Source organism: Rhizoctonia solani, chromosome 1, assembly GCF_016906535.1.
Source record: "Rhizoctonia solani chromosome 1, complete sequence".
In the NCBI taxonomy this organism is placed as follows: Eukaryota; Fungi; Basidiomycota; class Agaricomycetes; order Cantharellales; family Ceratobasidiaceae; genus Rhizoctonia; species Rhizoctonia solani.
The window spans coordinates 428293-443337 of NC_057370.1; the positions used below are offsets into that span (position 1 = coordinate 428293).

Here is a 15045-nt window from a genome sequence, read left to right on the forward strand (position 1 = left end):
CTACACTTAACTTATAGATTGTACTCAAGATTGTTTGATTATTTTAATCATGTTTTCAATATACTTTCTGACTTGGTTAATGTATACGTATCTATTGTCATGTACTTCTGGGTTGTATGCACGGTGGTATTTCAAATGATTACATAGCCGCTTCTGTCTCTGTTTACACGTGTGGTCGTAAACCCCCCAAGCTCAATAAAAGCACCATATCAAATATCCCATCAGCATCGTTTTAGAGGGGTTCCACTGTATTTGTCTCCGCTCAGTGCCTGATCTCTGGTGTGGCTTGCGTCGCTTCCCATCCTGGGGCGTATATCCAATGTGAAGCCTACCCCAGAATTTAGGGTGAGAGAGGCTCCGATCCTCGGACGGTGCATGCATTGTAATACTATACTGTAACAGTATAGCCGGTATCCTAGTCAACTGATTCATGATCACCGCCTATTGTCGGAATCGAGGATACGATCTACTTAGGATAAACAAAATTGTATCTTCCCTCTGTTGGGTATTCAAATATTGTGGTGCCATACATTAATATAGAAATATGATGCTACAGGGGAAACATATAAATCAGGCAACTCGTGGAAAGAAGAGTGCCACAAACTGCTCGAGGAGGAAAAACAACTCCGCAGTTGCCCCTGCCACAAAAGCTACATATCTCTCTCGGAGAGACGCGCCCCGAGTAACTATTGGCCAGCGAACCGCCCAGCCCGGACAATCATCAAATTGAGCGACCAGAGCCTTGTATGCTTGTTCGAGTTTGGGACGTTTGGCTGGGTTATAATCGGTCATTTCTCGAGCAAGAGGTAGAAGGAATCGTAGAGCTGGGTATTCCTGATGACATAGGATTCAACTCAGCAACAAAGCCAATCTGAAATAATTCGACTCACAGGGATCAGATCTCTCCGTATTACTGCTCCTAGTTGGTAAATATCGGATTTGAAAGGGTCATAGGCATTCCCTCTCAGTTGCTCGGGAGTCCTTTCACGAGCGCGGTATCCATGTACCACTCGAGGTTGAGCTGGGTCACGAAACCACTTTGCGTAGCCAAAGTCAATAAAGTAATAACGAACTGGTCGTTGACTACGTAGGTATCTTGCCCGAATCTGTCGTTTACGGTCGAGAGAAAAGTCTTGGTAAAAAGGATGAAACGGTTCGTCATATAATGTTTGGCCATTCATCATAATGTTTGCCGAAGCAATATCGCTATAGGTTCAGGTCATTGCAACATCCAAGAAGGAAAAGAGATACAATTACCAGTGAGCTATATCATTTACATGGAGAAATCGTAATCCCTGATCGGACAGATTCAACATAAAGCGTATTCCCGATCATAGAAACTCACCTCGAAAATCTGGACAAGAAAGTTGCGTATCTCGTATAAGTTGTGGAAAGGTGGGTCGTTGTATTCTCTGAGGAGTGGCATAACATAGAATACAGCCCTGTCCAGTCCTGGAACGGCAAAGGAATCTAGACATTCCACAGTGTGGTTTCTAGGATCAGTGGAGTACGGATTGGAGGACAAGTGCTGTACGATATCTAATTCCTCTTCCCCTTCTCGATCGTCATCAGATGGGATAACCATTTTAATAATAACCTGAAGTTGGTCAGATAAACGGGTTGCGTCAAGCGTCCGTACTGGCTAGATTTGGTCATGGTTAGGAGCGGCTTCCATGTAGCATGAACGGGCATACCACGGCATTACCGCTGTCCTCGCATGAAATGGGATCCAAATTTGTACCTTCCCAGGATGGTTTCCATCCAGGACGATAGCGAGGGCGAAGTTGGTAACCTTTTGATAGTAAGTACGGCTGAAAGGTAACCCATCGTTTTTCTATTTCAGATAACTCCTCAGGCGAGGATGCGGTGACATCAGTGTGCATATAAGATATATAGTTAGTCGAGTTCATGGCTAGATAAAGCTTTTCTCTTCTAATTCGTGCGAACCATAGGTCAAGAAGGGAGCGAGGGTAAGGGCCGTAGAGGACTTGGAATACGGTCGAGGGTAAATAACCTGGAGACCTTGCTCCCATTGCGGTTAGAGAGTCAGCGGATATGACCCTGGGGGCTCATTGGCGCGTGTGATCACTGTCTTAACAGGCTACAAAGAGAAGTGATAACTAGCGGAGAGGTTCTGGTGATTTATGAAATCGGGTAAGCATCCCACATTTGTATCGGCCCATGTGGCTTATTTGGGCTTGTGATTGAGTTTGATGCATCGGGTCTTTTGTCCACCGGTTGTATGCCCGCTCCAAGTGCTAACCAAGAAGAACCCCAATCTAAGGACCTGAGCCACATCCACTTCGTGGCGGGAAATGTAATTAATAACTCCTTCCCATGGGACCAGTGTATAAGTGGTATGGCTTCACTCAAACAGTACATAGGAGCTCAATATAATCTTCGGATATCACTTTTCATTGAGACTCCGAATCTAACAAAGAAGCGTTTCTACATTATAAACCGTAGGGAACATACTATATAGTGCGGCTCGATGACAAGGTAGTGCCATCATTTCTTCACATCACCCAACTTTGCAATATGTCAGCTCCTTGGGCTCGTGCCACTAGCTTCTTCACCAACATTCCAGTCACTCTGGATCCAGAATATAGTTATGCACCATACGAAGAGGTTGGCGGCAAGACTGCAGCCGAGGTTCTCAAACAAGTTGACAAGATTCTTCAGACCACTAATACCGTGCTCGAGAACCACAAGGATTACCTACCATCTACTCAGTTCTCCGAGCTTAAGAAGGCCTATTGCAGGTATCTCGGCTCTCATACGTGCTGTTGTATGTTTCCACTCTCTAACTATGTCAAGGTACCATTGGCAAATGACCAACGAATCGCAAGAGGATCGCACATACTACGACCAGCGTATCAGGGAAAGTCGTATATTGTCCCAACTTTATGCCGATCGGGCAACCCAACATGATCGAGCAAAAATTCTCCTACGGGAGGTGGAAACCTATCAAACTAGGGTGTTGGTTAGTCGTGTTAATTACCATCCTTCTTTCGTTGAGGTTTTTCTAGTCCGCAAGTCGGAATGCACAACTATCTGAAACATTGGTTAAGTTCGAGGATGAGTTGACTGAGTCTATAAGCACTGGGTCCAAGGTATGGTTTCCTCGATTTCGGTGGTATATGGACTCAATTCATGATAATTATAATTCAAAGGCATCTGCCCTCCAATCATACACATCTTGGTTCTCTTTATTTGGTCGGCCTAGCCGTTCATCGTCAACAGGTGGGGGCGATTCTTTTTATCTCACTTTTACCCAACTATCCTGTATTAAATTCCTCAGACATTGAGATCGGGCAGGCGCAGTCCGACCCCGCTCCTGCTTATGATGCCGAAGGTCTGTAAACAAACAATATAATTTATGACAGGAAACCAACCTGGCTCATTTAGTAGAGGGGTTCATTGTATCGGTTACGCATTTCCCGAGTCTCAATGACGAGTCGGTGGGTATCAAGGAAGCAGGAGAACACCCTACTTCAGTGATAGATAGCAAAAAAAGCGTCTATCGGCGGGTGATAGCTTTCGAAAATAATGAGAGAAGAGTAGAGATAATTGGTGGTTATACTTTATTAGGTGTTGTTCACTCGTAAGTTAACATCTTTCGTTAAACTGCAGATCCAAAATTTTACACCCTAGGAGAGAATGAGACTTACATCGGTACGTTGACTCACATAACTTTCTTACTGAGGCTTGAGAGTTCTTATCAATGACAGACGAGAACACCTTGCAGTCTATGTCGGGACTTGCACAACGTTTACTCAATCAGGCGGATCCGAAGATGTAAGCGCCTCACTTGCCATCCACCAAGGTCTTTCACACATTCTTGCAACAGGCAGGTACCTCAAATCACCAGTGAATCTTCTCAAACTCCGTTACTGGAAACGAAAATCCGAAAATTTAGAAAGATGTCCGTGGCTATGGAGTCCCAACAATAATGTTGCGGCTAATTCCGGAGCCACCCGATTAACCAATTGTGACTCCATTCAAATTGGCACTCACTTTACTATAGATCTCATTCGAATTCTTAACTGCCCCCAATGTCCCCAAGAGCCACGCCACTTAAGTACTTCACGGTGTATGTAGCCAAATAACTGTTTGTACCTCGATGAAAACTATTGCCATATGTACACTGTGAGGAATTCCGTATCTCGGCTTGGGCTTGCATGCTTAGACTTCGACATCAAATTGGTACCGTATCCATCCCAGCTTCACGCCAAGGAAATATCCAGCACTGCAAGGACCCTGTCAGGTTAAGATACCGCCTTTGCCCGTGGAACTCGTAAATCTTCAAAAAGGGCCGACACAATTCTCAAAACCACGGAGGGAACCACCGATGGGTTAGAGTTTGGCTTACTAATCGCGCTGAGTTCGAACTGCTTGCCTTTCTAGGTGATGCGTCCTTCCCCGTACTACTCTCGGTGACAGACGAAGACCCGTGGATAACCAAACCACTTTCTGATCGTAACGGAGCGGCGTTGGGGGTGGTATCCATCCTATTCAGCCCTATAACCAGCCTATAACAAAGGATGCACGAATAGAATACCCCCACATTTTAATCGTGCCATTTCACATTGATAAGTGTAGATAAAAATTGCTACCAATACACATGAACTAAGTGATTCTATACGACTTCAAGGCAACTCTTAAGACTTTTTCTACGCCGGGTCGCATTAATATTGCCGTAAGTTTCCAATAAATGCCGCTATGTTAATTGAGAGTGTGCTCCAACTCATACGGCATTAGTCCTAATTATAAAGATAATGCGTATCAATTAGTCGAACTAACTACTTCAACGCTGCAATGTAGTGCCCAAAAAGTAGTCGTACAATTTGCCGAAGAAAAAAAGAAATTTCTGCCATGGTCCCGCTAACCGTCAACTCGAATAGTTCCCACCAGGATGCATTACGTGAAAGAATAGGCCAGCGCATCCTCCAACTTGGCATTCCAATAAAATGGGTATTCATAAGTCGATTGGCTGTCTCCAGAGAAACTCTCTTAGCAGGGTCATGGTGGGTCATGCTCTGAGTAAGGGGGAGAAGAAATCGAAGAGAGGGGTAGCTCTATCGCCAGAGAATTAATGCTGGGATCCAGAATAACCAAATACTGGTGCGTACCGGAATGAGATCCCTCCGTATGAGTGCGCCAAGCTGATAAACATCGACCATAAAGGGATCGTATAACTGTCCCTCTACCTGCTCGGGAGCCCTCTCTCGAGCGCGGGTTCCTTTTATCATTCGGTTTCGTTGAACATATCGAAACCATTTTGCGTACCCGAAATCTATGTAGTAATAGCGCACAGACTTATTTGAGCGCCGAAGCTTTAGCGGAGCCATATATTTGCGACATGAAGCGAAGTTCTGGATAAATGGATTGAACGGGCCGTTGTGAAGTCTACCAACATCCATCATGATATTTGATGGGGCAATATCACTGCATAATCAACGAATGAATAGGATGTATTTTAGAGGTTGAATTACCTCACCAATGAACAATATTGTTTCTGTGTAAGAATTCAAGTCCCTGAGAGACTACTAAGATAATTGGTATGAATAATGAACTGTCACCCTCACCTCAAACAGCTGAACTAGAAGTTCATGTATCTCCTCCAAATTGTTAAACCGATGTACATGGTAGGCTGTCAGCCACGGCATTATACAAAATGACCCCCTTTCAACTCCAGGAATTGAGAAGGAGTCCAAGCACCTGACAGCGTGATTGGTAGGGTCATCTACGCATTTTTCAGACGACAGATATCGCAGTATGTTGCGCTCCTCCTCCCCTTCCTCGTCGTCGTCGTAAGGTATAATCATTTTGATGACAACCCGAAGGTCGTCCTTTATACGCACGGCATCTAGTACTCGAGTCGGCTATTTATAGCTTGAACATCGATCACTATGTCAGCTAGGAATAAATCACTACATACCAGTGAGTCAATACTATCCTCACAATCATATGGGTTGGCGCCACTAAGCTTCCAAGATGGAACCCATCCAGGCCGATATCGAGGACGTAATTGATAGCCTTTGGAGACAAGATAAGGCTGGAAATGAACCCAGTTTTTCTCCGCCTCAGAGAGTTCCTCAGGTGTGAGGGAGGATACGTCTGGAAAGCGGAGGGCTTGGTACGAGAGATTGGACATCTAGTGGCTGTCTTTCGTTTACTTATGGGATGTAAAGAAATCTATGCGAGTGTCAAGTATGCTAATGCGAGTTTGTCGCAGAATTGATGCAGGGTCGTAGGACAGGGAGAGGGTTTTGGACCTCGTTGGGGGTTGTGCTTTGGCCAGAGTCAATGAGCTCGATCACGAAGACTCTGTGAGAAGCATTGCGGCGGATAACTCATCATGTGCTTCCTAATAATGCCTTGTGACATGGGCCCGGTATGAATAAGGTATACCCCAAAAGGGTAGTGTTGCTCCATGTGAGCACGTGAATGTTGTGACTCGGAACATTCCTACATGGTGCGACTCAATGATAATTATGAAATACTCTGACTATGACTCAGATCAAACTTAGAGCATCAATGCTGTCTTGAAAACACGCAAGCCATGAATGGGTGTCTGTAGCTCAATTGGAGGTTACGGGAACACCCATTACCTCCTTAGTACGGTTAATCCTCTACAATCCCAAGGGTATGGAAGCGCATGCTGATGTTAGAACCCGAATGCATAAATCCGGCTGGAAGTTTGAGTCCAAGTACAGTCTTACACTCCTCCACCAAAAGCTCTCTTTTCCCACAACTTTACAGATTTGCCTATAGTACATATGCCCTCTAAGCCTAGTCACGCCAGTAGAGGGACTGACAAGCCTACACAAATATTCGAGCCCACTCATCGCTACATGCCATACGAGAAAATTGGCAGGGAGAGTGCTACCGATATTCTTCAACAAGTTGATAAAATACTTCAAAGCGCTAACACAGTCCTCGAAAACCACAAAGATTATCTCCCTTCAGCCGAATTTGCAGCACTTAAGAAGGCTTATTGCCGGCAAGAGTCATCTCTTCCTTAGTGATATGTAGTTGAAGTTCATTGTTTTAATCAGATATCACTGGCAGATGACCAACGAGTCTCAAGAAGATCGTGCGTATTACGACAAACGCATTAGGGAGAGTCGAATACTTTCCCAGCTCTATGCTAATAGGCAAACACATCAGGATCGAGCACAAGTACTCTTGTACAAGGTCGAGGCTTTTCAGACGAAAGTCCTAGTGAGTATTTACGCAACAATATCTCCCCACTTGAATTCGGTTTGACTATAATCGCTTCGAGTCCGCCAGCCGAAATTCCCACTCGAAAAATGCGCTTATGCTCTTCGAGGACGAATTGACTGAATCTCCTGAGCCACCAAGCGTACGTGTTGTACGTGATTATTGGGCCACCCAGCTCACGATTGACCAGACTTCAACTGTTAACTCGTTTACTTCTTGGTTTTCATTTGGTGGGACCTGTGTCACAAGTTCCGAAGGTGGGTTGGATCTGGGTCAGCAATTCATCGTACAACGGCGGTTCATTGTATCCTGAAAGCAGAAACATCGGGAGCCCGTTCAAAAATTTCACTTGCTGCTAAACAGGAAGGTGAGTTATTATGTATGGGCTGTCCAGCTAAGTAAAGTTTGACTATAAAACTGAAAGACGAATTCATCGTCTCCGTCACTCACTTCCCCAAACCACCCAATGAGTCCGTAGACAGCTCTGAAACAGAGCCTGGTGGTGGAGATCTAATGGGAGCGGGGAATCAGATCTATAGGAGGATGATAGCATTCGAGAATCAAGACAGGCGGATCGAAATAATTGGTGATTTTCCGCAAATCGTTGCATTTTGAATAAGCCTTATTTAGGAATAATATTCATTCTAGATCCAAAGCCATACGCCCTGGAGAGTAACCAAACTTACATAGGTAGGGATTCGTGAGTCTCTGCCACATGGCTAAATTAAGTCCATGGCCCCCGGTAGCCGAGAGCGCACTACAAGCCATGTCGGAGCTTGGACAAGGTTTATTGAGCCAATCTGACTCGGGGATGTAAGCCTACCGCTCATTTCAATTGTTTCACCAGCGTCTCCTAATCATTAATGCACAGTCCTTCGGGTTCTCAAATCACCGCTGATGCCCTTTCGCAAACTCAATCAATTGAAACAACAATTCAGAAGTTCAAGAAGCTATCGGTGGCTGAAGAACCCCACAGCACCCAATAACCACATGTCAAATTTCTTAAAGTCACCCGGCTGATTGAATGGTCCGATGCAAATCGTCGCTTACACGGTAGCTAAGATATTGATTTCATGCGGTCACTGTTTGCTTTGTCTTCAGTTACAGCGCCACCTGATTCCAAGCAACTGTTGAATGAACCAACTTATATATAAATTGTTATTTCTTCAGTTACCTTGGTTTGAGGGGGTGATTTATGTTTGGCGTTGATCTATGCACTGACAGCTCGGCGCTAAACCATTACTATGTTGGTATCAGGGCCCCTGCGGATTCGGATTGAATTGGTTTAAGTGGGGATCCATTGGATCCTATGAAAGAAACTGGCCCGAATCAGATTTGACTCGCCGAACTTGCGGTTACTGAACCGAGTTGCAAGCATCACATGCGTTGTAATAAATGCCGTATATGGAATACATTAGTGTATGCAACTACGGACAATACATGCGATGCAACACCTAAGATCCAAGATAATACCCCTACCCGTTCTCTAGCATTATACCAGCCCTATAACTCATAAAGGTATGAGCAGTTCCTGTAGAAATACGCAAGGTGGGCGTTAGCTGATTTACGCAGGCGTGCCTTGCAGGATGCGCCCTTGGGCCTCCCTAACCCCTCCGGCTAGCATCCCTCTCTCTTCGTCAAAAGTTGCAACTTTAACATATATTGTAGATATGTACATACACAATCTATTGAATAGACTTGTTAGCCTCCCAAAATTCAAGCCTGTTTGGGCGTGATGTGACTATCAGCTCTTATTGGGCTCAGGGAAGGACCCAGTAAGAGTGGCATTGGCACAGCCACAAGTTGGCAAGGGCGGTTGGCAGGTGTGAGGGGGAGTCTGGGGTCTAGGCACTTCAGGAAGTTGTGTTGGTGGATCATCTTTGAACATAAACAAGGATGCCTCTCAAAAAGGAAGCATATTGGGAAGATAAACCTGCAGAAGGCTTGAGATGATAAGGCAGCTTATTTTCATTTTTGGCCCTCCTTCTCAGGAAAAAATGTTGGTGCAATTAAAGTCAGGGTTAGTAAATGGTGCAATGAACTGCAACTGCATGTCATTGCACCACTGAACTAGTGTAACAACATGCAATTGTAGTTCAATGCACCATTTACTAACCATGGCTTTAATCTCAGCAATTGCACTAAATTGCACCTGTTGAAAGGTTGTCAAACTTAATGTATATAACAGTAAAATGGATAAGATATGTCATAGGCACACTCAATACCAGGGAATTTATTCCCATTTTCTCAAATCTAAACAGAGTCAAACAGATAACATTTTTGATCATGTGACTTTGGTGCTTATACCACACCCTAAGCACCTTGCCATGTCCCCCTCCTTGCTTACTCAGCTACATAGCCACCTCCACCTCCAATAACATCATTATAATACATAGGTGACACATATGCATGAGTAAGGCTGCAGCAAGAGCAGGGTTCATGTTTCATATAGTACTTCCTTTCCCACACAATGTATTTGTAATTAGTTAGTCTGTAGAATATATAAGGAGGCCAATCAACCATGGTAGCACCCAGGTTGATTACCTCTTGTTGCATCACCCCATTGTACAAGGACCTTGGGTCTGGTAAATACTTAGTTACTTACATAGTCACTGCCTTAAGTGGCTTTGTTGTTGTACTTAGATAGCTCAACACTGCATTAAGCAGTTCTGCCTTTGTAGTATAGTTGCTTGTTGTTGTAGTATAGGTCCCTGTTGCCCTAAGCAACTTACTCATTGTACTCCATGGACACATGTGCCAACCCCCATGCCATCCCAGACCAGGTCTAGGTCAAGATATATATCTGTATTAAGAGAGAGAGGAAGATGGTGGCAATGGACTTGCCCTAGGTGCTCTCTATATACATAAGTGTCATAAACAGAGGAAAACAGAACTAGCTGGAATTGAACCAGCTTGACCACTAAGCAACAGAGCCCTATTACTCCTCTGCTGACAACCCATGATTACACCTGCTGTTAAGAGTTGTGTAAGTACAGGAGTAAGAAAGAATTATTGTATACAAAATGTATATGGGAATAACTAAGAACTAGTATTAAGAATCAGAATATATGTTATGGATATGACATTTCTTCCATAATCTGTACTTATTTTATTAATTACACAAGTAATATTACAGTAAATAAAATGAGATAAAGATGCAAACTAGGGTTTTTAAGGTCCCTCTTCCCAATTGCAACCTATACAAAACCTCTAAGCATCAGGAATACCCTCAATATGCAATATCTTTTGCATATATGCTGTTTTCTCACTCATTTAAATACATATAAATTCAGCTGAGTAGATAAACAGTAACAAGTAGTATTTATCCTGTTTGTAATATTTATTGTTCAAGATTCCATCTTGTGGATACACACAGAAATGTTCAGGGTCCCCCCTGTTGCATAGGCAAGTGCTCTGGTGCTTAATCAGTGCTTAAGCGCCAACACACTTGCCTATGCAACAGGGGGACCCTGAACATTTCTGTGTGTATCCACAAGATGGAATCTTGAACAATAAATATTACAAACAGGATAAATACTACTTGTTACTGTTTATCTACTCAGCTGAATTTATATGTATTTAAATGAGTGAGAAAACAGCATATATGCAAAAGATATTGCATATTGAGGGTATTCCTGATGCTTAGAGGTTTTGTATAGGTTGCAATTGGGAAGAGGGACCTTAAAAACCCTAGTTTGCATCTTTATCTCATTTTATTTACTGTAATATTACTTGTGTAATTAATAAAATAAGTACAGATTATGGAAGAAATGTCATATCCATAACAGGTTCCTATAGGAATCTGTTACAAACTCCTTAATTATACCATTGGATTTGCCTGATTTTTCTATTATTTTTAGTATTTTTTACGGACTTGTTATCTTATGTTTTCCAATCACGTGATCTCAACGCTTATTATGCCAAGATGCTGCGCCAAGATGCCATGCCAAGGGCACTTAGGAGAAATCCACGCTTCTGCGCAGCCTGCAGCACGCTTCTCATTTGTCTTATGTACTTCTTTTCCCATACGCACGGACCATGTAGATAGCACATTCTTGTCTATATACAACAGGGAAATTGCTTGGAAACCCCAAGTCAATTTTACCTTGTCTCATATCCATTGAGGAGGGATCTCAGCCAGTTAAGTAGCCGGCCCCCAGTTGATTCAGAAGTTAACCCCCTTACTTGTTCTCATCACTTCTCCCAGGCCTCAGGCCCCTTTGCAGTAGATAGTTAGTAGTATAAGCGCCATACACGTTAGTAGTATAGCCTTAGATAGATTAGATAAGCAGTGCCTTGTAGTAGTACGGCCTAATGCGCCCAACCCACTAGCGTGTACCCACATTACCATGGTGTACAACAGAATCATTCAAAGGCACTGAGCAGAACTATGACACCCACAACAAGGAGCTATTGGCAATTATTAGGTCCTTTGAGTACTGGTGCATCTTCTTGGAAGGAACTTCACAGCCCATCACTGTCTTCACCAACTGTCCTAGATGTCTGTAAGGATGTCAAGGCAGCAGGCGCTTACAGCTGTATGTAACTAAGTGGAGAAACCACTTAAGGTGGTGTGGGTGCTACCTACAACAACAACCAACTATACTACAGCAGCCAAGCCTGCAAGGGCAATGGCAAGCTAGCTAAGTACAACCAAGAAGCCGCTTAAGGCAGTGTGGACTAATAGGACTAAGTAGTTACTGGACCTAAGGTCCTTGTACAATGTAGAGATGCAACAAGAGGTAATCAACCTGGGTGTTACCATGGTTGGTTTGGCCTCCTTATATATTACAGACAAGAGCTAATTACAAATACATGATGTGCAATACTGTATCAAATAAGTGTCAGAGCCAATAACTACCAAGAGGTAAAGCCCAACAAGCTATTGCCTAATATAGGACTTATCAGCAAGTGGGATCTAACAATGCTCTAAGGCAATTGCCAGATGAGGGGTTGGACAAGACCAATTGAGTAAGAGTGCACTATGCTATAAAGATAGCTGGGCAAAGGACCTTTGACAGTGACTGGTATGCTCTCAGGCAATACTCTTAATTGTATGTCTTAGGGTAGTAGGTGTTGGAAGGGATAAGAGGTTGAGTTCTGAGGCTTAAGGCTCTCAGAACCCTCCTTATATATTCAACAAGCAAGGGGAATAGTATATACAGTGACAAACACAATAACAAAGATAAGGTCACATGACCAGAGATAAGAAAACAAGATCACATGACTAAAGGTCATGTGATGAGATTACATAGTAAGCGCTCAGCGCCTAAATAGCATAAAGATGCATATATCCATAAATCTTCATGAAAATAGCGCATATATTCACTATTTCTTTGACTTAGTGGATTCTAAGGTGGTCACGCCTCTAGGGCATGACAATAAGAACACTGCTCTGCAGTTGGCCTTACTCATGCATATGTGTCACTGACATGTCATAGTGATGTCATCAAGTGGAGGTGGCTATGTGTGCTGAGGTAAGCACAGAATGGGACATGGCTTGGTGCTTAGCGTAGGTTATAAGTGCCAATGTCATGTGATCAAAAATGTAGTCTGTTTGTCTTTGTTTAAATTCAAGAAAATAGGATTAAACTCCCTGGTATGCATGTGTCTACAACACTGCCCCCCCTCTAAGGGCCTTGGCAGCGCCAAGGGCCTTCTTTCTCATCTCTTCTTTGTACTTCTGCAAAATTTTCCCTGCATTCTTCAGGTTTTCCCAGGGTTCCCATGTGTTTTCCTCTGGTTCATAGCCTTTCCATTTGACTCTGAAAAACCATTTTCTGTCTCTTTCCTCCATGTCTGTTATTCCCTCAACTTTGTATTCCTCCTCCCCATCCACAGTGACTGGTGGAGGGCAGTTCTTGAAGGCGCGCTTCTTGTCCCTCTTAACTCTTGACAATAATCCTACATAGAAGACATTGTGGATTCTCATTGAAGGTGAGAGTTCTAGTTGGTAGGCTTGATTGGAGATTTTCTTGGATATTTTGAAGGGGCCTAGGTGTTGTTTGGTTAGCTTTGGACTCAGGGTCTTTAGCTTCATGTTTCTGGCATCTAGCCAGGCCTCTTCTCCTACTTCAAACTCTACCAGTTCTCCTGGCTCTCCAGCTGTCATGCATGTTTTGGATTGCTGGAGTGCTGCTTCTATTTCCCACCACTGAGTCTCCATTTGTGTTGCCAAGTTGTCAGCTCCTGGTACACTGGTGGGAATGTTGCTAGGGGTTAGAGCCAGCTCCCATCCATATAGCACCTTGAAGGGGGACTTTCCCATAGAACTATGGACTGCATTGTTGTAAGCAAACTCCACCATGGGCAACCATTTTACCCAGTCCTTCTGGTTAATGCCAGAGTAAGGCCATAGGAAGTGCTCAACTGTGGGGTTTACACATTCTGTTTGTCCATTGCTCTGTGGATGGTAGTGTCATGACCCAAGAGGCATGAACACAGATACCTTATTATTCTATTATCTTTTTATCTAAATTTTACGAATTATATGGACCAGGGGATGTTCCCAACATGACCACAGGCCATGCAGGACTCCCCTGGCAGAGCAATCAACATGGAATGTGAATAGTCCCTTTGTTTAGCCTGTTAGCTTTGTCCTCTGGTTACTTAGTTACCATATGTCCTTAGTTGCATTGTTCTATTGTTCTCTTAGTTACCCATACCTTTGTAGTATGTCTTCCATTGTTCTCCTTTGTACTTTACAGTTCCCTTGTTCTGTATGATGTATATATGAAGGGAGAGTTCTGGCATTCAGACCAGAACTTGACCTCCTGTCAATCTACTGACTACCCTCCCCACTCTCCTGCTCTACTCTAAGGGGTCTTGTGCCATATTTGGCAAGTAATCTCTCTATCTAAAGTGTTGGTTGCAGTCTTCTGCTTATACCCAAAGCCAGCACTCCCTCTTTAGGCATTTATCCCATTCTTTATTAGTCAGACTCTGACAGGTAGGCCAAGGAGAAGTGTGGGTCTATCCCCAGGCATTGATACAGGGCCCTGAGGAATTTGTTGTTGAAAACCTTCCCTCAATCCAATACTGTTTTTTTGGGCATACCATACCACTTCCATACATGGCATAGGAATAGGTCTGCTAGTTCTGGGGCCTTAAGTTTCTTGGAACATTCTACCAGGATGACATATTTGGTAAAACTGTCCACTATGACCAGGATGGAGCTGTTGCTTCCATCTTTGGGTAGGTCCACAATCATGTTGTACAACATGTGCTGCCATGGTTGCAATGGTAATTGAAGCAGTTGCAGTGGTATGGGAATGTACTTTGGCTTTTGGATCCATTGGCAGGTCTTGCACAAGTCAACATGCCAGTAGGTATCAGCACAGATGCCTGGCCAGTAGTAATTGCATGAGACTAGTTCCAGAGTATGTTCTTGGCCTGGATGTCCAGCCAAGGGGCTATCATGGAAGATCTGGAGTAGGTCTGTTTGGAGTGTACCAACGTCAGGGACTGTTATAGATAGGAAAAAAGGTAATAAAACTAATTACTCTAAAGAGGAAAGAAAGTAACCAAAAGAAGAGAAAAGACAAATAAGGTAACTGTCTAACTATGAAAGGTAAGAGCTTAAAAGGAAGAGTAAGACAAGAAGTCTATGCTAGTGTAATCAGAGTATATTAAAGTAACTAGATATCTTGCTATAAGAGTAGAGTGGTTAGTATCAGGGTGATCCCTACCAATAACTAGTAATGTGTGTATTACTGTTCAGCAGGCAACGCAAGGTACAGACAGAATAGTACAAAACCTAAATGTCAGTCTCTGGAACTCACTGTAATTTAATTGACAATTATGGAAATTTATTTCCCT

At 43.5% G+C, this 15045-nt stretch overlaps 5 protein-coding genes across 5 annotated transcripts; 2 read left to right on the forward strand and 3 right to left on the reverse strand.

The window, feature by feature from the left end:
* Window positions 1-570: 570 nt before the first annotated feature.
* RhiXN_03626 (kinase domain protein) lies at window positions 571-2033 on the reverse strand (the record flags this gene model as incomplete). The annotated part of the gene is made up of 5 exons (XM_043323443.1): window positions 571-834; window positions 891-1206; window positions 1258-1295; window positions 1346-1642; window positions 1695-2033. The coding sequence occupies 5 exons, from the start codon at window positions 2031-2033 to the stop codon at window positions 571-573; spliced, it is 1254 nt and encodes a 417-aa protein (XP_043175862.1).
* Window positions 2034-2538: 505 nt separating this feature from the next.
* RhiXN_03627 (TPR-2 domain protein) lies at window positions 2539-3363 on the forward strand (the record flags this gene model as incomplete). The annotated part of the gene is made up of 5 exons (XM_043323444.1): window positions 2539-2762; window positions 2818-2983; window positions 3030-3113; window positions 3174-3243; window positions 3302-3363. 5 exons carry the CDS (start codon window positions 2539-2541, stop codon window positions 3361-3363), a joined length of 606 nt encoding a protein of 201 aa, XP_043175863.1.
* Window positions 3364-5078: 1715 nt separating this feature from the next.
* RhiXN_03628 (kinase domain protein) lies at window positions 5079-6157 on the reverse strand (the record flags this gene model as incomplete). The annotated part of the gene is made up of 4 exons (XM_043323445.1): window positions 5079-5448; window positions 5501-5538; window positions 5589-5885; window positions 5942-6157. The coding sequence occupies 4 exons, from the start codon at window positions 6155-6157 to the stop codon at window positions 5079-5081; spliced, it is 921 nt and encodes a 306-aa protein (XP_043175864.1).
* A 700-nt stretch (window positions 6158-6857) lies between these two features.
* On the forward strand, window positions 6858-7842 carry RhiXN_03629 (TPR-2 domain protein; the record flags this gene model as incomplete). The annotated part of the gene is made up of 6 exons (XM_043323446.1): window positions 6858-7012; window positions 7062-7227; window positions 7289-7369; window positions 7418-7484; window positions 7544-7594; window positions 7652-7842. The coding sequence occupies 6 exons, from the start codon at window positions 6858-6860 to the stop codon at window positions 7840-7842; spliced, it is 711 nt and encodes a 236-aa protein (XP_043175865.1).
* A 4996-nt stretch (window positions 7843-12838) lies between these two features.
* On the reverse strand, window positions 12839-14437 carry RhiXN_03630 (Retrotransposable element Tf2 protein; the record flags this gene model as incomplete). The annotated part of the gene is made up of 2 exons (XM_043323447.1): window positions 12839-13630; window positions 14300-14437. 2 exons carry the CDS (start codon window positions 14435-14437, stop codon window positions 12839-12841), a joined length of 930 nt encoding a protein of 309 aa, XP_043175866.1.
* Window positions 14438-15045: the final 608 nt, after the last annotated feature.